This window comes from Phascolarctos cinereus, unplaced genomic scaffold (genome assembly GCF_003287225.1).
Source record: "Phascolarctos cinereus isolate Bilbo 61053 unplaced genomic scaffold, phaCin_HiC Scaffold_5;HRSCAF=322, whole genome shotgun sequence".
Classification (NCBI taxonomy): Eukaryota; Metazoa; Chordata; class Mammalia; order Diprotodontia; family Phascolarctidae; genus Phascolarctos; species Phascolarctos cinereus.
Window position 1 is genome coordinate 10429988 of NW_027555958.1, and position 22971 is coordinate 10452958.

Sequence of the window (22971 nt, forward strand, 5' to 3'; positions counted from 1 at the left end):
GATCAGGCAAGGTCATGGAATGTCAGAGCAGCCGGGACCAGAGAGGTCACTCGAGTCCAATCCTATTAGAATACGAGCCTTTGGAAGGCAGTTTTTTTCCTTTCTTTGTAGGCTCATGGCTTAGCACAGTGCCTGCTATTAAAGCAAGTGCTCAAATGCTCGGTCATTGCTAATTCACAGGGGTGACCTTTGTAAAAATGACCTATTCCCTGAATTTGGAGCAGTAAAGCTTGGAGTGTTCGCCACTGAAAATGGTGGGGAAAAGATTTCGAGGTCTAGAATTCCATAGATGGATGTGAATGCAGATACTGTTAGTCTCAGTTTATTTTTTAAAATCTAGAGCTGGCCCAGATGCTCCTCACCAAAGCACATAAAGTAAAGGCACTCTCCCCAAGCATGCTTTGGTGGGGATGCCTGGTCTTGGAATAAAGAGGTTTGGACCCTCATGCTAACAGGTGGAAACCACCCCCCCCCCCAACTCTCCTTGAACTTCCCTGTGTGGCCAAGTCTCTGGCGTTCGCCTGAGGCATCGACTCATTCCAACTGACCTTTCATTGTGGCCTACACCCAAACCTCCAATTCTCTGTTACCTCTAACCCTAGCCCAGCCCTTCATTGTCTGTAACCTCCGGATTATCCCAGCCACTTCCTACTCTTAATTCCATCTAGACTCCTTTACCGGTCCAGGTCCCGGGTACCTGGCCTTTCCTGGGTCACCCCAGCCTACTATCCACCCCCATCCAAGATCCTCCCACACATCGTTTTCCTGTAAAAAGAGTTAGTCTCATCTACCAAAGCGTGGGTTTTTAGAATCATGCCCGCCTTGACCAGTGTTCTAATAAACTCTGTCTTTGGCTAAGAGAAAGCTCAGGTTGAATTCATTCGAGGCAGGACCTGCATCGCTATTTTGGGGTCCCAGCACCCCTAAACCTCAACAACGCCATCCCAGGGCAAGCTGTGTACTGTCTTTCTGCCCTGGCTAGCTCCTCTCAGGTTGTGAGTGGCAGGTCAGATCCTCAGGGACCAAAGATGTTTCCTCACTGAGGAGTTCCTTCCACTGAAGAAATTGAAGATCACATACCCAAAAGCCTAAGCGACAAAGGGGCAGAGCCTTGCACACCAGTGCCCAGAGCTGTGATTTCATTGGTGTAGGGAACACTTCATCTACTGCTCTGCACCAGGGATGGCTTGTGGTCTTGGGAGATAGATCCCCGAGCTTGGAACTGTGAAGCCTGCCCAAAGGCACCTTGGTTTCCTCATCTGGACTCAGTGGCTTAGAAACCTATGATTATATGGACTTTGAGTCTTCGAGAGTTGCCTGGGATACCAAGACAGCAAGTGACTTGCCTAGGGTCACATGGTCAGCCTGGGTCAGAGGTAGGACTAGAACCCAGTTTTCCTGACTCTGAGGTCAGCTGTCTCAATTCTGTGCACCAGCACTTTAGGACCTGGATTCAAATCCCATTATTACCTGAGTAACCTTGGGCAAGTTACTTCCTCTTTCTGGGCCTCAGTTTCCCCATCTGTAAAATGAGGGGTTTGGACTAGGTGGCCCCGAAGTTCCCTTCCTGCTCTGAAGCTATGATCCTACGATCTCTGAGGTCCTTTTATCTCCTGATCTATGGTCTCAGTTTCTCCCTTCCTGGTCAGATCTAAGTGATAGTTCAGCCTGCAGCTGGCTTCCATCCCTGTATCTTGCCTCATGATGGCCATTCAGGTACTCCAAATTGTCTCCTATTTTGTGGCAGCTCCAACAACCCAGGCCCTCTCCAGGTGGTCAACGTGACACAAATTCACCTGTTTTTTAGCCACTATTCAAACTTTATTTATTTGAGCAATGGGGGAGGGGAAAGTCCATGACGACACAAACTACATCTGTCTTTTGTCTTGGCTATTCTGCTTCCTGTGCTGGCCTGGATGTCAGCATGGTGCCATAGAGGGGTCTGGAGGCAGACCCTTGGTGACTTGATATTATTGAAGATCAGTGATCTTTACTGGATTCCTTAGGCCAGTTGGTTAGTTTCATGGTGTTTATGTTCACTGAGCTTTTTTGTGGACCTGGACCATACGCAAACCTCCCCTCTCAAATTAGCACTTGCTGAGGCCTCTAAGTGGTTTAATCTACAAACTGACTTAGTTTACCTAGAGAGCCAGTTTAATGAGGTTTGTCTCCTAAAGGGATAGATGAGATTATGACTATGGGTAACTAAGTTTGTTTCACTTTTACAACATTGAAAGAAATATGGGGCCTTAGCTCTTCCTCTGTAAAACGAAGTAGTTGGACTAAATAAGCTTTAAGGTCCCTTCCAGATGTAGAGCTACAATCCTATAAACTACATTCTCTGCACCAACACCATTCAGTCATCATTCTATTCAGTCATCAGTCACTCGTGCTTCTTTATCTTTTTTTTCTTCTTCATTATCAGCTATGTCTTTCAGATTTTGACGAGCAAACTCCTCAAAGACCAGATCTTCACCCATTGAGCTGAAATGAAAGACAGACAAACATCTGGATCATCACACAATTCTTGAAGTGATGGCCGAAGTCTTGTTAGGAACCTGTGGTTGCTGTTTGCCCTCCACGTAGCACCCTGACTTTTTTTTTTTTTTAGGCAATTGGGGTTAAGTGACTTGCCCGGGGTCACACAGCTAGTAAGTGTCAAGTATTTGGTCTGAGGCTGGATTTGAACTCAGATCCTCCTGACTTCAGGGCCTGTGCTCTATCCACTGCACCACCTAGCTGCCTCACACCCTGACTTTCTTCTGGCTCCAGATTCTTTACCTCATGGACCTCTTTGCCAGTCTGGTGAAGTTTATGGATCTTTTCTCAGAATAATTTTTTTAAAAAATCACACTTGAAGGAAGTGCTAAATTTTAGAGGTTTGTGGGAAAAAAAGATGTAATTTTTTTTCCTGAGTTCAGAGACCACCAGAAATTTGATGGCTTCTCCTACCTTGGGGATATAAGCAGTAGCATTGCTTGCCCCAGGTTGCCCTCTCAGGTCACATTTCTCAATGTTTTGATTTTTAAAATATTCTTGAATTTGAGTGGAAAAAGAGAGATGTCTCTTTTCCTCAGTGCCAGATCTATTGTGAGTGTTCTTACATTTGTTCTTGAAAAGTCTAAGGACCAGAAGAGAGGATGGATGGCTGGGCTGTCCCGGTAGAACATGGAGGAAACTCAGAGACCCACAGGTCATGCAAGTTCATGCACATACACACACACACACACACACACACACACACACACACACACACACACACACACACACACACCCCTATGAGCTGGAACTGGAGGAGAATGGAGCAGGAGATGGAGGTGTGTGTGTGAACAAAGGTTTGTGTACACCCAGGCCCTGCCATCCATCCACCGCTGCACCCTTAGGGATTCCACACTTCTTCCTCTGCACTGACATTGAACTTTCTCCTATTTGTTGTCTCTCCCACTTAGAGTGTGAGCTTCCCAAGAGGAAGGACTGTCTCAAGTTTTTCTGTTTGCATCATCCCCAGTGCTGAGCACATCAGAAGTACCCAAGAAGTGCTTTTTCATGGATTCCTTCACTCGTTTACTCATGCATTCCAATAAAATCCTTAGCAGGACAGGAACGGGCCTTGGAGGCCGTCTAGTCCAAACTGGACTGAACCAACACACTCATTTCTATGAGATCCTCAACAAGAGGCTTGCAGATCCCTCATGAGAGGCCACTTCCTCCCTCCCCAGCTGCCCAGTTTGGGCACCTCCCGTTGTTCCGATGGCCGGCCAAAATGTTCCTCCCGGCCCATCCCTCCTCGCTCCTGGCCTTGCTCTTTGGGGCCAGGCAGACCAGGGCTAATCCCTCCCGCCTTCCCTGGACAACCTGTCAGAACCCCAGAGGACGGGGTTAAAGGGTCTTCTTACCTTTCCTTGGCTGTCAGCGAGAGCAGGAAAGGAGAGAAGAAAGCCGTTAGTGAGCAGCAGAAAGGCATTGGCTTCTTTCTTTCTGACCCTCTGTACTATGGAGATCATCTTGCCTGACTCGGGGCCCTGTCCCTGCCTTTTCTTGTGACAAAGCAAAATGATGATGCAAAGCCAGCTCATTTGGAGGCAGGGCCTCTCCTGGGGACATTGGGGAATGAGCAGGTCTGAGGGCGCCAGCCTTTCAAACAACTTTGTGGCGAGAGGCTTGAGAGGCATGGGCTGCATGAATCAATGGATGGGGTGCGCGTCTTCCAGGCTCCGTGGCTTTTCCTACCTGGAAGGCTGTTCTGCCTTCTTACTTTTACAGACTTTATAGAATTTTATTTTTCATTGATTTTTAACGATTATCCACAAGCATGAACATTTCTGTACAGAAAAAAGAACCAAAAAGATTTTCACTGAGGCGGAAAGGAGGCTTTGGCCACGAATGGGTTGCTTTAATGCCGCCTTCCTTTCTCTTCTCTGTGATCCGTTAGCAGATCACCCACGCTTCACCTACCACCTCCAATGCTCCTTCTAGGCCAGGAGCCCTAGGAGTGAATCTGCACATGGCCACGGTCTCCCTGAAGGGTTGCTCAAACTGCATTGGAGGTCATCAGAGATCATCGAGGCTGATTTCCTCATTTTACAGAAGAAGAAACTGAGGCCCTAAGAAAGTCACGTACTTGCTCAGGTTCACATAGCTGGCAAGTGTAGGAGGCAGAATTGTAACTCAGCTTCCTGACTCCAAGCACAGCACCCTATCCACTGAGAAAATTTGTCACACCACAACTCAGCTCCCAATGCCTATGGAACGAGGCACCTCCTGTGACATCATTTCACCCAGTGTCGCAGGGATATGCTTGCTGGTATGTTCCCCCCCCCCCAAATTGTTAGCCCCGCTGTGGTCCTTTATGCCTTTCATAGCTCCCCAAACATTTGGCCCAGTGTTTGTATAAAGTAGGTGTTCACTTAATGCCTCATAAACTAAGGCATCTGTTTCAGATTATTTATACTGACCGGACATTTTAAGAGGCTGCATGTTAATAAGTCTAAAAGTATGTGAAGATTGGTTTTAATAGAATTTGTTTTCATTTTCACACACTTGATAATGAATAACCTCAGCATACATCTGAGAGGTACTGTTGGAGACACCATGAAATTTGTGTTGACGTGTGTTTGAAATGGCTGTATTATTTAGTCGTTATTTATGACTATGTCTTGCCAAACACACAGTAATAAAACACTTTTGTGGACGCCCACAGTATTATATACTTGGCTTACATCGCAGCGTTCCCTTTGCCTGTTTACCCTGTTCAACTCTTATCCATAGCTTCCCATAAGTTCACCAGAAGGAGTCCACCCAATGTACTGGAGTCCTTCCATGGGTTTTCCTCACATCATAAAGATGCCAATGGAACAGCCAGTGGTTGGCAATATTGGTGAAATTTGGCAACTGTGACCAGCACATAACAACAACGGTTTGTGCATGATGGGACTTGGGAAGAGCCCCATGTGGGGAACTGAACAACTGATGAATAGTCAGAGCTCCACAAATGAACCAAAGGCAACCTTTTGATGCTAAAATCCAGAACTCTGGGCCTAACTCCGGTTTTATGAGGACTTTATTTAGAAGGTTTGGAAGGCTTCTGGCTATCCCATGCTTCTTAAAGATGGTATGTAGATGACATAAGAATAAATGAATCAAAAACAGATGAATGGCATTCTCTCCCCTCAAAATATATGACCACAAAAAATGCATTTGGCAAAGTACACAGTGGGTGAGAATGAATACAAAATTATTTTTAAAAGTTTGAGCCATTTTACATATTCCAAAGTAACTGTGGGTGGCCTATTCATCAATAAATGCAAATTCCTATATTAGGGTACTAGCAAGGCTGAGAAACTACTTAGAAAGGCATGGCAAAACCAAAAGCTACTTGTTACGTTGTCTTCACTTCAGATATACTTTTGCTGACCTAGTAAATGTTATTTGTATTGTGTAGGCTGGGGGTACTTGACCTTTTCTGTGACATGGACCCCTTGGGTACTCTGGTGAAGCCTAGGGACTCCTCAGAGTTATGTTTTTAAATGCAGACTTGCAAAAAACATGTAGGTGGCAGGGGGGGAAGAAAGGCAGGAAGAAAGAAAGAAAGAAAGAAAGAAAGAAAGAAAGAAAGAAAGAAAGAAAGAAAGAAAGAAAGAAAGAAAGAAAGAAAGAAAGAAAGGAAGGAAGGAAGGAAGGAAGGAAGGAAGGAAGGAAGGAAGGAAGGAAGGAAGGAAGGAAGGAAGGAAGGAAGGAAGGAAGGAAGGAAGGAAGGAAGAGGAGGGAGAGAGAAAGGGAGGGAGGGAGGGAGAGGGACAGGAAGGAAGGAAAGAGAGAGAGGGAGGGAAGGAAAAAAAAGAGAGATGGGGGGGCCACAAATCTGCCTGTTATATAGACCGTTCCTAAAGTTCCTAAGTGGCATCTCAATCCTAACAATGGAATTCTGCCAGCTGGGAGAAAACAACCCAGAACCACTCGGCTCTTTCACGCCTTGAGGACACTAAGAAGGGCCCTTTCTGGCGGCTTTTGACTTTCTTCCCACTACCCTCCAAATAGGATCCTTCTCTGTGTGATTAGCAGCCACATGCCAAAACTAGCACTTAAAGAATGTTTCATTGCTAGAAGTTAACAGATAATAATAATAATGGTTATAATTGTTCTCATCTTACATCATTTTTCTGAATGAAAAAACTATCCTGTGAAAAAATATTTTAGAAACTAGGCACCTTTTGGATTTCCACCTATGCATAAAGACTAACCGTGTTTGGTCAGCTAAGAAAGATGGGGAAAGAACAGCTTCAGATGAAGGGGAAATGATTTGAACCTTTCTAAGTGGGAACCATAACAGAGTAAGTACCACAGCTCTGACTCCCAAGCCGTGGTTACAGGGAAGGACATGCGCGTTCAGGAAAAACAACAACTGGCCGTGGTGTCGGAAGACACTGATTTAAATTCTGGCTCTAACACTGATGCATTTGTATGATCACTTCTTCAACAAACATTTATCGAGGGTCTACTGTATGACAACCCCCATGCTAGGCATTAGGGCCATAAAGAGGAAATGGAAAAACTCCCTGGTGAGTTACTTTACATCTTGGTACAGGGGAAAGAGCATTGGATTTCTAATCTAAGGACCTGGGTTTAAATTCTGACTCTTCTTCCAACTATGTAACCTTGGTATGGCAAATCACTGAATCTCTCTGGAATTCAGCCCCTCACCAGTAAAATGAGGGCTTGGCCTAGTTAGCCTCTGGATCCAGCTCTAGGTCAACAAGCCTCCATTTCCTCATCTGCAAAATGGGGATGATACCACGAACGCTATCCACTGGGGTTTCTAAGACTGAAAATGTCCTAGGTTCATGTGGGACTTGGGGAAAGAACCTTGTTCCTTGTTGAATCCATTTTCTGAAACAGGATTAAGTCCTAGAACTGCTCAGAGGCATTGGAGGCCAAATCTCTCATTTGAGAGAGAAGGAAACTGAGGCCAGAGGAGGAAGTCCCTTGCTGTGGTCATACCAGTCATAAGGGTCAGAGGCAGGATTTCAGCTTAAGCCTGTGACTCCACACAGAGGCACATGAAGGTCTTTTCCACTGTCCTGTACCATGGAACTGCTCTGTAGCTCAGGCAGCTCCTTAGTATTGATCTACTGGGTCCCAGGGAGGGTCTTCCATGGAGGGAATTCTCCACACTGGTGAATCACAAGTCTCTTCAGATAGTCCAGAACACTCTCTGCGTCTCTCTCTGTCTCTCTCTGTCTCCCTCTTTTCCCCCATATATATATATACACATAATCCATATACATTTATCTAAATATACATATACACACAAAATATTATACATGTATCCACACTCTCCACATACATGTACCATGTATGTGTATATATATATGTATACATGCACATGTTTACATATACATGTATGTACTGGGGGACTATAAGTCACAAATTTTGATTTCAATTGTACCTTGTCTCTCCTAACAAAGGTAGAGAACTTTAAAGCTTTAGCAAGGGAAGACATTTGGGAGACCATTTAATCCAATTCTCTCCTTTTACAGATTTGGAGATGGAGGCACAGAAAGGGGAAGGGACTGGCCTAAGGTCAGTGGGAGGCTGGGAGGACTTCCGGACCTTATGTAGCGCTCTTTCTGCTTGAGGCACACCGAGCCTCCCATGGGAGGGCGGGGTTCAGAATCACTAACAGTAAAGCCCGACATTAGTGCTGGGAACCTAGGGCCCCATACCCCACACTCGCTATTGAATTGTTCTATGACAAAGGGTCTCTGTCCACAAAGCAAAGCCAACATGTGTTCTAATTTGGGGGGATGTCTCAAAGATTCCTTTGGACGCAGAGAATTTCTGCACATCTGGACATTCTCTTCCTGCAAGAGGAAGTGCATTAAGAGCAAATAAGTAATGAAAAAGCAGAGCCTCCAGAAGCATGGAGCCACTGACCTGGATCTGCGGGCTGGGGGTGCATGAGGCGGAATGGTAAGTCGGTGCACACTTCACTGTAAGAAAAGGAGAGGATGGGAGTCAATGCACAACCACGGATACATATCTAGTACATGGAGTTCACTCAGAACGAAGGCTAAAGAAAAACTGGGTGATACATCAACTCAAAATCTGTCAGTGGTCAAGTTCAAAATTTTCACGAAAGGCTTCGGCCTCCTATTGTGGCGCCCAGGCGGTACACTCCCAGGCTGCTGATGCTCCTGGTCATCAGCGTCATCGACTCGGTGAAATCTGTGTGGGAGAGGAGTCCTATTTTCTTCCTCGTAAACTAATCTGGCTATGGCATAGAAACATAATATAATATTACTACGCTCTAGGAGACAGTGAAGGGGAACACTTTAGAGAAACACAAGAGGACGTATACGAAGTGACACCAAGTAAAGAAACCAGGGTCAGATGACGATGCAGCATAAATGAAGATGCTAATAGAGAACAAAACTTGGGTCAAACCGAAAAGATACTATTGGTATTCTAGTCCAGTTTTGTAACTCTAGTTCAATTAGCCCCTTTCATGGAGACTTTGAGAGAGAGAGAATAGAATCTTGGGCGCTATACTTTAAGTGTCATGGCTGGAGACAAACTGAGGCACAGAGAGAAAGGATTAAATGAACTTTTCTGAGAGACTGAGTAACTGTCAAGGAAAACGTTTGAGGAGATACTGTGAGAAAAACATTTTGTAAAGAGACGTGAATAGAATTTTTAAGAGAATCGAATGACCATTCTGAGAGCACTGTTTTTCTAGAGTTGAGGAAGAGTTAGTGGCAGCATTGGCGAGAATATTCTATTCCATATCTCTCTTGTAGAGTGGTGACTCAAGCTATGGACTTTACTCACCGTAATCAGTTGTAAATAATTGTTTTTGTTTTATTATTTGCTACTATAATAAACTGCATGAGCTATAACACTGATGTTGTTTAAGCCTATAAAATGGAGCCTGGGAGAGGGTTTGAGTTTGAAAGGGAGAGGGATGAAAGCTTCGGGTAAAAAGTTTCTCTGATTTATAAACTAGGGGCTCAGAGCTAATTTGTTACTTAATGAGACTAGATTTCTGTTTATTTATTAGGTAATATCAGAACATCTCCTGATTGATTGCCTTAGAACCGAGGGAGAGAATTAACGAGGAAATGAGCCAGTAGCAGTTGGACAGAAGTAAGGTTGGCATAGTTTTCAGCTAGAGTAAGAAAACACAGCCCATCCAATCCCACCTAGGCTTCACGTGGGCTGTCATCCTATATAAAATTTGCTACATTAGGCTTGCTACACTATCAAAGTTACAGTACACTTCCTGTTTACTGCCAGCTGATACAGTACAAAAGCCGAAAGGGATGGTTTCCACCAGTGGCATTGACGCTATTAGAAGCAGCTTCACTTAGATGATTTCAGAGATCAAGCTTTTTAGGGGCCATTGTTTGGGCATGTCGTTGCAATGTGTTTATTGTGTCAAAATTAAATGTATCAATTAAAAAAGTAGCCGTCAGAAAGACTGGTGACCAAGAGTGAATGAGATCTTGTATAAGTACAGACCTGTAAAGAATTTATCATGATGCCTGAGGTTCAGAGAAGGAAGAGGAATCAGGAAAGAAAGCAGGGAGAAAAGGACAAATGGAGAAGGAAGAAAGATGAGAGAGTGATTCTCCTCTGCGCTCAGGACCTACGCATACCCTCTTGTCTTATGACCTCTTTGGCCAAAATATTGCTGTTTCTTCCAGAATCATTCCTGCCGGGGGGAGGGGTCAAGATAGGCCTCCAGGCCGAAGGTGGTCCCTGAGCTCAGCTCTGAGTGAAGCTGGAGATTCCATGAGGCTGAGGTGAGATGGGTATGGGGACCCAAAGCCTGGAGAAGCAATACCGCGTATGGGCACAGCACGGTGGCCAGTTTGGTTGGAACACTGAGGACATGAAGGAGACAGATGGGCAGTGGGGCTGGAAAGGCCGGTGCAGCTGGAGGTGCCCCTTGAGCAAGGGACTGATGTGCTTTAGGACTATCACTCCGGCAGCTGGGCTGAGGATGGCTGGAGACCAGAGAGACTGGAAGAATGGGGGCAGGGGACTAATTAGCAGGCAACTGAAATTGTCTATGGGGGAAGTGATGGGGCTTGACCCAAGTGGTGGTTGTACTAACGGAAAGGAAAGGACAGACTAAAAATGTGACTGAAGTAGAATTGACAAGATTTGTAAACAGACTGGATGTGGGGTTGGGGGAACATGGGAAGGGTTAAAGATGATTCCAATATTGTGACCCGGAGGAACTGGATGTTGGGAAGAGCGGAGCATTTGGGGCTGCAAGATGAGTTCTACTTCAGACACGATGAGCTGGAGATGCTTAGGAGACACCGAATGTGAAATGGCCAGTGGGCAACAGGAGTTTAGGGGAGAGATTCGGGCTGAGAGTTATCTGCAGAGAGAGAAGAGCTGCATTCATGAAAGTAGATGAGAAAAAGAAAGGGAGAGGTGGAGGAGAGAGAGAAAGAGAGAGAGAGAGAGAGAGAGAAGAGAGAGGAGAGAGAGAGAGAGAGAGAGAGAGAGAGAGAGGCCTTATTTTAATAATAAGGACGACAATGGAAGAAAGTAGATCAACTTACCTAGAGGTGAGGTCTCCCAGAAAGCTAGGAAACAAAAAGAATAGAAAGGTGTTAAACCACGGAGCTCCACATATTTCAGGTATTAATGGAGGCTCTCAACACCATGGCCAAGTTCAGGAACTTTCTCCTCCTAGCTCATCTCAGCTCCGTGAGCCCACCACCCACTTACAACTTCATTCTTCAAACTCAAAAGGACTAGGTAAGAACTAAAAATCACTGCGGTTCAGGAACACAAGGGAACCAGATGAAACCAGAGGATCAGTCCAGTTCTGGGAAAGGGTTCTGGATCTGCGGCAGGAGACTCAACCTGGGGTCATAACTTTGCCTCTTCCTGCCAGTGTGACCCTGGATGTTTATCCCAGAAACTGGGCCTCAGTTTCCTCCTCTGTCAAGTGGGATGGTTGGATCTGATGGCTTCTGAAGGTCCTTTCTAGCTCAGATCTATCATCTGATGATCAGACTGTCTCTCCAGGGTGCCAGGAGATGATGAAACCTCTCGGTTATTCGTTGTCTGTCCTTGGAACTCAAATACTATTTTTTATATCCATATGGGGAAAAAGAAGAGAGAGCTTCCCATTTTAAGAAGTATTGCTAATGGGAACAATGTGTGAATGGAACCTATTTACAATGAGTGGAAATATTCCTCCCTACTTAGGATTTAGTGCAGGGAAGGAACCTAGAAGTACAAATATCTCCTTTTACTTGGAGACAGTACTGTCGGTGACTTGGCCATGGCCCCCTCAGAAGTCAGTGGCTTAGGTATGTACATCAGTCTGACTTCCAGACTGTGCCCCCTTGGGGCAGGGGGGCAGAGCCAGGTCCTGAGCTAGGCCTGAGGGCAGCTCCCAAGGCTGGGAGGCTCAGCCTTTGGGTGATGGGAAGAGCTGGAGCTCTGACGAAGCCCTCCTCTGGAGAGTCGCAAAGGGAGAATCTGATTTTCCAGATGTGAGGATTTGTTTGGAACTCTGAGATGTCTGGATACTTTCCAGAAAAGCATAACACTTATCCATTCCTCTAAGCACAGTTGACCCAGTGAACAATACACCAGAGACCTGGAGAGCTGAGGATCACATGCTAGGCCGACCAGACTCCTGAGCCGTGGTTTTCCCCTTCATCCCCCTTCATTCCCAACTAGAGACTCATTGTAGCCAAATGAATGAAAAACTGAGGAGGTCTCAGATGGACATTTAAAATATGCTTCTTTGAGACCATTTTGGGAAGTAATGAGTAGGGAGTATTCCCCTTAGCTCCTTGTTCCTCTTAGATATGTAACTAGGGTAGGACGACTGGGGCTTCGTCCTAGGGTGCTGCCATGAGAAGACAAGCTTCCACCCTGTGCCTCACAACCTACGGTCCTCCACCAGCCTGCACCGTGTACTCTTATTCTCTCTGAGACACTGTCCTCTTTTTGGGGATCCTCCTTTTCCCCAAGACCCCCAGAAACACAGGCAGACTCTTAAGACATCAGGTCCTCCTCTAAGACATGTTAGTCCCCTTTAGACTGTCCGTCCCTCTTGCCCCTGCTGCCTTTCACTTCTTTTTGGCCCAGGTGAAAGAATTCTTATTCAATTGGGTAGGCCCAAGGACAGGTGAATAGCTGAGAAGAGCCTCAAAGGCCTTTCCCCCTTCCCTACAAACAAGATGGAGATGACTCCCTTCATCTTAGGATACTTACCCAGAGACAGTGAGCTTCACTTTGATCTGATAAGCCACCAGGATTCCCAGCACTGTTCGGTCTATCCCCTCCTTGATACTGCCCAAGAAGAGAAAAAAAAGTGAGGGTGATGGTCCACAAAAGGGGCATTTAGGGGCCTGGTGACAGGTAAACAAATAGTCCTTTCTTTGTTGTTTCACATGTGAAGTCACAACAAGAAATACACTCTTGAGACACTGGAGAACTGAGCCAGAGAGCGAGAAATCCAAGAACTTAATACCAACTGTGGGGGAAATTCACCTCACTTCCTGGTGACCTCCCAGTGTGGAAACCCCTTCCTTTTGCTGAGCCTCACCTGTAACCTTGAGCATCGCTGGGGCTCTGGTCCCTCACGTGACTTCTCCTGGTTGGGTCATGAAGTCAAGAAATGTCCAAGGCTTGACTGGAGACCAAATCTTCCTAATTCTGAGGCTGGTTCTTCATTCACCAGCCCTCCCTGCCTCTCTCTGACTACTTACTCTGGCTAATTAATTGGTAAATTTGGTAGTTTCTATATGACAGCAGTGTTCACATTGTTGCAGCCCTCTAAACTTCAGGGCTCTGGGCTAAAGCCCCGTCACGTGGTGAATCCTTGTCTCTGTGTGCCTCTGCATGGTGTGAACCTCATCTGTTCCACTGATGGGTTTCTCAGTTTTTTGACCAGTATTAAACTGTTTTGAGAATTCCTGCTTTGTAGTCTAGATCAAGATCTGGTATGGGTGGGCCCCCTTGGTTCCACTGTTTTTCATTATGAACTTTTTTGCCTCTGTAGGAATTTTGTTGTTATTTTTCTAGTTCTATAAATTAATCCTTAGGTAGTTTGGTATGGAATTGAATAAGTAAATTAATTTGGGTAGTATTGTAATTTTTATTATATTCACTTTTCTTGCCCATGAACAATGAATATTTCTCCAATCATTTAGGTCCATCTGTATTTCTATAAACAGTGGTTTGCAGTTGTATTTACATAATTCTTGTGTTTATCTTGGTAGTTAGATTCCCAAGTATTTTATGTATTTTATAGTTATGTGAAGTGGCTATGACCCTATCCTAAAGCGTCCCTCACCTTGTTGTGGGGGGAGGGGAGTACGAGGAAGCTGCTTCTTAGTCTTAGAAGTCTTAGCAGAAGCTGCTTCTGCTCCTGAGAAGAACAGCCAGCTTAAGTCAGACGTAGGGTACTACTACTATTAATAATATAATAATACCAGCTAGTATTTGTAGAATGCTTTAAGGTTTACAAAGTGCTTTGCAAATATTATCTCATTTTCTCCTCACAACGACCTTGGGAGGGAGGTGTTCTTATTATCCCCATTTTACAGGTGAACAAACTGAGGTAGATATCAGTTAAGTGATTTGTCCAGGGTCACCCAGCCAGTGAGCGTCTGAGGCCAGATCTGAACTCAGGTCTTCCTGATTCAAGGCCTAGGTATCTGCGCACTATTGAACCACCTAGTGAAACCAAGTGTGAGATTACAGGCTATCACCAAGTTTTAAACTTCCAGGTTTTGGCTGGAGTGGCGGGGAGGAGTACAGCCTCAAATGTATAGCAATGGGATCTCCCATTTACCCACTGACAGAGGGATTTCCATGAAGATTCATTAGACTTCAAGGGACAAGGAATTTGCAGCGTGTCACTGTGCTGGTTTATAATCAGTTAGCTTTTCACACGCCTCTGGCTTGGCTCTGGCCTTGCGGTCCACGCTCACTTTCCTTTGGACTGGATTCCCAGGTGTGTCCCTAACCTCGTCACACCTCCCTTTCACCCCTAGCTAGTGCATCTATTTGTTACTGTCTGGGGCTGAAGAGCAGCTTAGGGAGACAGGGTTCTCATAAGTGCCGTCCCCGTTCAGGCCATCTAATGACTTTGTTCTCTTCCAGCTGCACGGGCATCCAGGACTCTTAACTCCCTGCAGCCACCATGAAGATGGACCAAGGAAACTCATCCCCACCCCTGAAATGAGAGCTCCAGGTCCAAGGGAGTCGGATCTCCGTGGACAAAGGTTACAGTCATAGAAAAGGTCCTCCCTACTGAGTGCCTGTGAATAGAAAGATGGCAGGTAGCATAGCTTAATGGAGAGTGCTAGACCTCATGTCTAGACTCTGGGTTCAAATCCTGCCCCAGACACCTCCTAGCTGTGTCATGTTGGCCTAGTCACTTAAGCTCTCTGGGCCTCTGTTTCCTTATCTATAAAATATGGGGTGGGGGAGGCTGGCTGGGTGGCCTCCCTTCCTGTTCTAGATCAATGACCCTATGACCTCTCTGGGCCTTGGTTTCTTCATTTGTAAAATTGCTTGGATAGCCTCTAGGAACCCTTCCAGCTCTTGAACTATGACCCTGTAACAGTGTTGCCCGGTGCTGTGGTTTATGACAGCATTGGCTGGTGTCACCTCAAAGAACTCACATGGTGCTGGAGGCCAAGTTTGTATCTTCATGCTTGATTTTTCCATCCAGGGCAATGCCCCGCCTTTCTCGATTATTAGCAAGTAGGGGGGTAAGTGTCAATGTCTTAGTTAAGGTTCCGTTTGGTGGCACTTTTTCACTAGAAAGAAAAAAAATAAAAACTTGTCAGAATTGCACATTAGAAGCCCCAAAGCCCCAGAATTAAACCCAGACTCGCCATCTCCTTTTATGGATAGACATTCCTCTTTCCAGATGGCCAAAGTTCATGGGGAAGCCCAGGAAAAAAAACCCCCAATAACAACTGCAACCCCCAGTAGAGAGGCTTGAGAAGTCTCCCATAGAAAAACCGAGAACATAATTAGGTAAAATGTAAACTAGGCCAGTCACAAAGCCAAGACACTGTGTGAAGGGAGCTAACACACTTGCAGTCACTTTCATTGTTAGCACAGCACATTGTGGACATCGAACAGAAACCTCGGACTGAGTTTGGACTAACAGGAGATAGAAGCAGTGGAGAGTGTGGCACTCAAGCCAGGGGGCCTGGGTTCAAATCCAGGCTCTCTCTTGGTTACCAGTATGACTGAGGCAAGCCTCTCAGGGCCTCAGTTCCTCATCTGTCCTGTGAGTGGGTCAGCCTGATTGGCCTCGGGGGCCCCTTCCAGCTCCAAATCAATGACCCTATGAGCCTCCTCGTTAGAGGACACCACCCCAGCCTACGTCACAGTCCCAGTCTCTAGGGAGAGTCAAATAAGAGCCCGATGGCTCTGATGGGGATCTGGGTCCACTTGGGACTTATGCAGTCCTGTGGAGAGGAGGTTCTATGTGTCTGAAATGCGAGAGTCGAATGTTTAAACGTGTGCTGTAAACTTTTATTTAGGTCTGTGTTTTCATGTGGTGTCATATCATGAAGTGGCCATTTTGAAAATAAGTTGTAATGTAAGTAATGTAACACATTAGTTTTACAAATCAGTTTGTATTTCCCGATGCTCTCGCCCACCTGAAGTCCAGGGGGCTGCCATGCTTGGTAACTAACTAGACAAAGCCGCAAAACCTTGAGTGTGCAAAGAAGGAGCACAGAGCCAGAAATCCAATCCTCAAAGAAGTCTGGGAAAGAAGGGGGCCATGGCTTTCCTTGCACCAAGCGGCATCTGCCCCAACAGAGGGGAAGCAGGCCTTGTTTCACTTTTTCTCTGTAAGCCTGGTGACCAGCACGATGCCTGGATAGAGGTCGATGTTCGATAAGCGCCCCCTCCCCATCAAACGCAGCCTCCTGGAGAGCAGGGATTGCTTCATTTTTATTTTGGCATCTCCAGAGTGGCATATGTATAGCTAGGGCTTAGTAAATGCCTGTCTATTGACTGATTGGACCAAAGATGATCGATGTGACCGTTAAATACATTTACCATTTTGTGGTCGACAGGTCTTTTATCAAGCACTTTCTATGTGTGCCGGGCCCTGTGTTGGGTGCTGGTGGTAGGGTCTGGACCTTCCTTGAGGTCCTCATCATGACAAGCAGGCAACCCTGAGTTCTCAAGAGCTGTATAGGTAAAGTGGAAGCCCTGGGTGGTCCTTCCAAGACGGAAAGGCTCCAAGGAGGGGCTGACAAAGGAGTGGCCCAGGTAGGCATGGAGAGACTCTACACCAGAATGCTATGTCTCATCTCCCACTTCCATGTCTTTGCATGACACACACTTTCCTCATCACCACCTTTTAGACCATACAATCCCTAGTCTTCTTCCAAGCCAACTACCAGTGTCTTCTTCCCCTCCTTAAATGAAATTACTTTTGTTTACTCTTTGTTCTGTTTTAGCTTGTGTGGGTCCCTGTTGTCTCCTATTAAAATGTAAACTCCTGAGGACAGGTCAGTTTCACTTTTGTTTTCCGGTCACCAGCACCCAACACAGGGCCTGGCACACATAGAAAGTGCTTAATAAAAGACCTATTGACCACAAAATGGTCACATTGATCATCTTTGGTCCAATCGGTCAATAGACAGGCATTTACTAAGCCCCTGCTATACACATGCTACTCTGGACATACCAAAATAAAAATGAAGCAATCCCCTGCGTTTGGTGGGGAGGGGACACTTATTGAACATCGACCTCTAGTCAGGTATCGTGCTGGTCACCAGGCTTACAGAGAAAAAGTGAAACAAGGCCTGCTTCCCCTCTGTTGGGGCAGATGACGAGGACACACAAGCCTAGGCAAGATCGGCCCATTTTGGGGGGCGGGGCAGGGCAGCAGCAGCCACTGCCAGGATAACCCTGAAGACGCATGGATGGGCCCAGGCTAATCCGACTGGCCCCTGCCGAGGGTCTGCGTGGACCCCGTGTGAGGCCAGCCCAGGCTATCTCGAGGCCTGACGGTGGCAAGGACAGCAGAGGGGCCATGGCCAACGGTGGGTCTTCCCTGCTTCCCCTTCCTCACCCCCTGTCCTGCAGACCAGGCAAACTGAGTGAAATCAGAGCAAGACACTCCTGGGCCTCTGGGAGGCCAGAAAGAAGGGGAAGGGGAGGAAGAGCTACTCACTGGGCCTCCTCTGTGGCTACAGGTTTGACGTAGTAGTCACTCGAATACAGGACCACGTTGGCGACTTGTTCCACTGCAAAGAGAAGAGAGAGACGGGTTCTGAAGGGAGTGATGGGAGCCAGTTCATAGAGGCCTTTGAGCCCCGCCAGGCCATCTCAGACACCAGGTAAGTGGGCAGCTGTGGGGTCATAGGGCACAGAGCCCTAGGCCTGGAGTCAGGAAGGCCTGAGTGCAAATCCAGCCTCAGACACTAACTAGTCGTAGGGCTCTGGGCAAATCGCTTCACCTCTTCTGCCTCAGTTTCCTTATCTGTAAAATGGGGATACCAATGGCACCTTCTGTGAAAATTGTGTCAATGAACATTTGTAAAGCACTATGCAAACCTTAAGTGCAACATAAATGTCAGCCATCACAGTATGGGGATGTGAGCTCAGCCTTCGGAGGCTCACGGAAGCGCCCTCCGGACAAACCCTGGAGCAGGCAGGAGGGTGGGGGTGGGGGTGGGGGAGCAGACAGACCACCTCCTGTTCTCACGACATCCACACCGTCTGTAGATTCTAAGGCTGCTAGGTGGTGCAGTGGGTAGAGTGCTAGACTTGAAGTCAAGAAGACCTGCATTCAAATCCTACTTCAGAGACTTACTTCGGCAAGTCACTTTAGTTACAGCAGCTTCAGTTTCCTCATCTGTAAATTGGGGATAGTAATAGCACCCACCTCCCAGGGATATGCTATATAAAGTTTACCATTATTATTAATTAATTAATTAATAGTAGTAGTATTTGGTATGTCAACATCTATTAAAACATTCCAAATTTTTTTATGGAAAAACGGTTTGGTTTGGGATAATGAGTGGATTAGTTGAATTCTCAAGGATATTTCAGGGCCTCTATTTGTAATATGGAGATGTGTGTCGGTTTGTGAAAGAGGCTGAGCTTTTGGTGTGTCATTCTGGCCCCCAGCTCATCTCTTTATAAGTGCGTGGCCATACTTTGAGAAGCTGATGTTGACCATTTGATTTTGTGCTTTTCTGGGACAGCAGAGTCAGCCACATTTAATCCCAGGGTCCTCATTTAGCACAGCCCAGTCCAAAAACTGACATAGAAAGAGAGAAGCAAGGGCCTAGCGCTGACTGAGGATGCCACAGGGGTGGTTTCTTCCTACCCAACACTTTAATCTTCTTCACGGTCTTCTCTGTGTTATTGGTCACACTCACAGTCACAGGAATTGGCTCACCATGGAAATAGATCTGAAAAAAATGAGCACATGGTGATTAACCCACTTCCTTAACCTGATGGCCTTCCAACATGGCGGGGCCAGCTCCTCTGGGGAGGGTCTGTGTGGCTGGAGCCCTGAGTTATAGGGAAGAGAGAGCAAGGGCGACGTGTTCTTCCTGTTTGGTCCAGGGGAGGAGGCTCTCGTTGGGAGGGGGGCCAAGAATGGACGATCAGAGAGCGGGGATGACTAATGCTCTGTACGCCACCACTGTTTAACCAGTGAGGCTGGCTTGAGTTGTCACTTCAAGAGCTGACAGTTACTGACATGCCTCTCTGGGCATCACCTGCTTCCCCAAACCCTCTGACCAACAAAGCCGAGCTAAGAAACAGACCGATCGGGACAAGGCTTGCTAGGGGGCTCCTGCTCTTGCTCTCAGCAAGCATGCCCCTCTTCCCAAGAACCTTCCCAGAACGCCCACTCTGAAGAGCATGGCCCTCTACCTTTTATCAGTGACTTGGATAGAGGCCTAAATGGGATGTCCGTGTCCATGGAATGGAGAGTGGACAACAGTCAGGACCCAAAAACGTCCTGAAGACCAGAGCATTGGGCTGAATCTATCAGGATAAAATTCAATAGGCCTAAACATAAATTCTTACACTTGGTCCAAAAAAAAATCAATTTATTTTCTGAATCCAAGTGTAAGAATTCACCTCTTGCCCTACTGAATCTTCCCAGGTAGATGATGGGGGAGCTACGATTAGAGCATAGCACAACAGGACCTGGGGGTGTCCGTGGCCAGCAAGTTCCCTACAAGTTAGTACTATGACCCCAAAGAGCTAATGCAAACTTGGGCTGATTAGCAGAATCATAGTTTTCAGGTACAGGGAGGTCACGGCCCCTCTGCCCCTGTTCTGAAGCCTGTATCTGGAATTCAGTGTGAAGCATCACAGGTAAGAGGAGCACTGAGAATCGGGAGGGCAACCAATAAGGGGAAGGGGCTGGACTCGATGTCACACAAGAACAGGCTGAAGAAGCTAGAGATGCTTCGTCTGGAAAGAAAAGGCTTGCAAGCTGTTGGGGGTTGGAGGAAGAAGCTTCTGAATGAAGGGCCTTCCTGTGAACGGAGGCTAAGATGTGTCCCACTTGGCTCTAGCACCTCTGGGTAGACCCTGGGAAAAGCAGATCCAGTCTGAATGAAGGGGAAAAGCATGCTAACAACAAAAAGCATGCCAAAGTGGGATGGGCTGCCTGGGGTGGGGTGGGGGGCACCTGCTCTCCTCCTTACTGGGTCTGACCCTGGGCCTGGAGAAGCTGGGATGACAGCATCCTTAGCCAGCAGGAAGACAGAATGGCCACCAGCCGCCCAAGGAATGAGCAGCCTCTGGGACTGCAGAGGCTTCCACCAGAGGTCTTCAGAGGCTGGACAATCCACGTATGGGATGTTCCAATGGGGATTTTTTAGGGCACGTGTTGGACTAATGGCAGCCCAGGTCCCTTCCAAATCTAAAAGGCTGGGGTTCTCTGACTCCTCCCAGACAGCCAGGGGCTCTATCCTAGTTGGGATTCCCCTTGGAGAAAGGTCTCCTTTTAAAGAAGGGAGCTGAGTCAGCAGCTGGGAGCTTGCTGTTTCTGTATTTTCAACTTTCTGCTGCTGAAGCTGCCAAGTTCTCTGGTTTTTTTTAAAGGGTCATTTCTGGGTGAGCCCATCCCTGGTCTCCAGGAGGGTCTGTTCATTGAGGCAAACTGCCTTCCTGAAGCCATGACTTCTTTTTGCTCCGGGGGCATCCTCATGACGTCAAGAGGAAAGGAGGAAGGGCCCCAGCAGATCGGGTGGCACGGGGTGGGAAGGCAGGGACAGGCAGTGATCTGCAAGGTTGGAAGCAGTGCCCTCGGGGAGGAGATCCCTGCTCCCCCAGAGTTCTGGAATGATTTCGCAGCCTCCGAGCACCCAGGAGAGCATCTCAGATGTGCAGTGCCTGGAGGTATGTGCGTGGGGGAGGATGCCAAGAACAAAGACTCCCTTCCCCCAGAGAGGTGTGCTCATTACCTCCTTGCTGAGAGAGATGGCCAGGTGCAGAGGCTTGTCCGACATGAAGAACTGCCAGGCCGTCTCCATTTGGGGCTGGGGCCCCATTTCAGGAGGGGCATGCTGGACTTTGCGGATCAGCAGGCGGACGGAGCTCCTGTGGAAGCAGAGAAACTCAGGTTTTCTGGGATTACCTTCCCTGCCAACTCAGAGCTCCCAACTGGACCCTCATCCACCCTTCATCTTTGTTGGGGGCAATTCACCCGCCTCAGTTTCCTCATCTGTAAAACACTCTCATTTTTAGGCTGGCTGGCCTCCAAAGTCCCTTTTAGCTCTGAGTCAGGGACGCTGGAGGAGCTGGAAGTGGAAGGAGGGGTAGTGAAGGGATGCTGGAGGGAGGGGCTGGGAACCCTCATCTTACTTTTTGGGCACTCTTTCCTCTTCCGTGTCTGTGATGTCTGTGGCATATGCTTTCACCTCAAAGTCCACTCCGCAACACTGAGAAGGATCAAAAGAGAAAGAGAGCCAGCGACCACCGTCAGTGCCTCATTTTCTGGCATTCGAGGCTCAGAAAACCAGGAAGCTTCTGCCTCATCTTAGAGAGGTACCACATGGCCAGGCCCTTTTAAGGGTTAGGCCACCTCTTCCGTGGGCGGCTCGTATTTAATGATAATCCAATAAATAACAAGTGATAAAAGGTGGAGCCCCCACTCTGTGCTGGAAGCTTCCATCCCAACTACCTGTAAGTCACTAAACCAGGATGGGCCTCAGCATCTTCATTAGTGAAATGAGAGGCTAGGGCTGGACAGCTCCTGGGGTCCCCTCCAGCTCTACACTGTGAGCCTCGGCCCTCCCGATCTATATCGACCATTTTGTGCCAGCCCACGAACTCAGACACTGGGCTTGTTCCCGATGGATTTAGCCCATAATCAAACTGGATTATGTGGCTGAATACGGACTTGGACTCAGCAAGAGCCGAGTACAAATCCTGCCTCAGACACTTCTAGATGTACGACCCTTGCGCTGAAATGCTTAGTCTCAGTTTTCTCATCTGTAAGATGGGGATAATAATAGCGCCCATCTCTCAGGGTTTCTGAGACAACCGAAAGAGACAACATATAGAGCATGTCATAAGCTTTAATAGCTTACAAAATCCACCCAGACTTTTGGGGTGCCCTGTACAAATGTTAGCTAACATTCTTACTATGGAGTTTGACCATGGGGAGGCCACACATTTTCCTGGGAAAGCTCCTAAAGCAATGTCAGCTCCACCGCCAGGCTGGGAGTGCCCACTTCCTGGGCAGGAGATTAGGGGGCTCTGTGGCTCACTCCTCCTGGGGCCCTGCCCCACTCACCTTGCCCACATCTTGAGGAGCTGGCTGAAGAGCAACTGAGCAGGGCAAGTAGTCAGGAAACTGAGGAAGAAGAGAGAAAGTCCTGAGGGCAGGATATTTGGGAGGTGATTGATCAGCCAAGCGACTGATCAGTCCAACAGCAAGCCTTTATTAAGTGCCAAGTATGTGCCAGGCACTCTGTTCCAAGATGGCGATGTCGCAGCCACCCAGGGTTTCCAGATAGATTCGATTTGTTTTTTGTTCATTATTTAATATTTTATTTTCCCTCCAATTACACGTAAAAACAATTTTAACACTTTTTTTTCAAATTTTGAGTTCCAAATTCTCTCCCTCTCCTTCTCCCCTCACTGAGAAGGCAAGCAATATGACATAGGTTATACACGCAAAGCTTTGCAAAACATATTTCCATGTAAGTCATTCTGTGAAAGAAAACACAGACAAAAAAATCCAAGAAAAATAAAGTGATGAAAAAGTATCTCTGATCTGCATTCAAACTCTTCCAGTTCTTTCTCTGGAGATGGACAGCACCCTTTATCCTAAGTCCTACAGAATTGTCTTGAATCATTGTATTGCTGAGAACAGCTAAGGTATTCATTTCATTTTTTTAATTAAGTTTTTTCAATGAACAAAAATTGCTTTTTTCCGTCTCCCCTCTCTCCTTCCCTCTCCCTCATTGG

The 22971-nt window shown here is 47.0% G+C and overlaps 1 protein-coding gene across 2 annotated transcripts in view; it reads right to left on the reverse strand.

The window, feature by feature from the left end:
- Positions 1-1812: 1812 nt before the first annotated feature.
- Positions 1813-22971, reverse strand: part of SAG (S-antigen visual arrestin) — a 35042-nt gene continuing 13883 nt past the window's right edge. The window contains exons 8-18 of one of the 2 annotated variants that reach the window (XM_020972275.2): positions 22295-22354; positions 21361-21437; positions 20961-21096; positions 18860-18944; positions 17699-17771; positions 15171-15308; positions 12751-12828; positions 11076-11099; positions 8434-8489; positions 3897-3906; positions 1813-2484 (exon numbers count right to left, since the gene is read on the reverse strand). In XM_020972275.2, coding sequence (XP_020827934.1) covers positions 2373-2484; positions 3897-3906; positions 8434-8489; positions 11076-11099; positions 12751-12828; positions 15171-15308; positions 17699-17771; positions 18860-18944; positions 20961-21096; positions 21361-21437; positions 22295-22354 — 849 coding nt within the window. In that variant the 3' untranslated portion in view covers positions 1813-2372. The remainder of the gene's footprint in view (positions 2485-3896; positions 3907-8433; positions 8490-11075; positions 11100-12750; positions 12829-15170; positions 15309-17698; positions 17772-18859; positions 18945-20960; positions 21097-21360; positions 21438-22294; positions 22355-22971) is intronic. The other variant, XM_020972278.2, reaches the window with a different exon arrangement.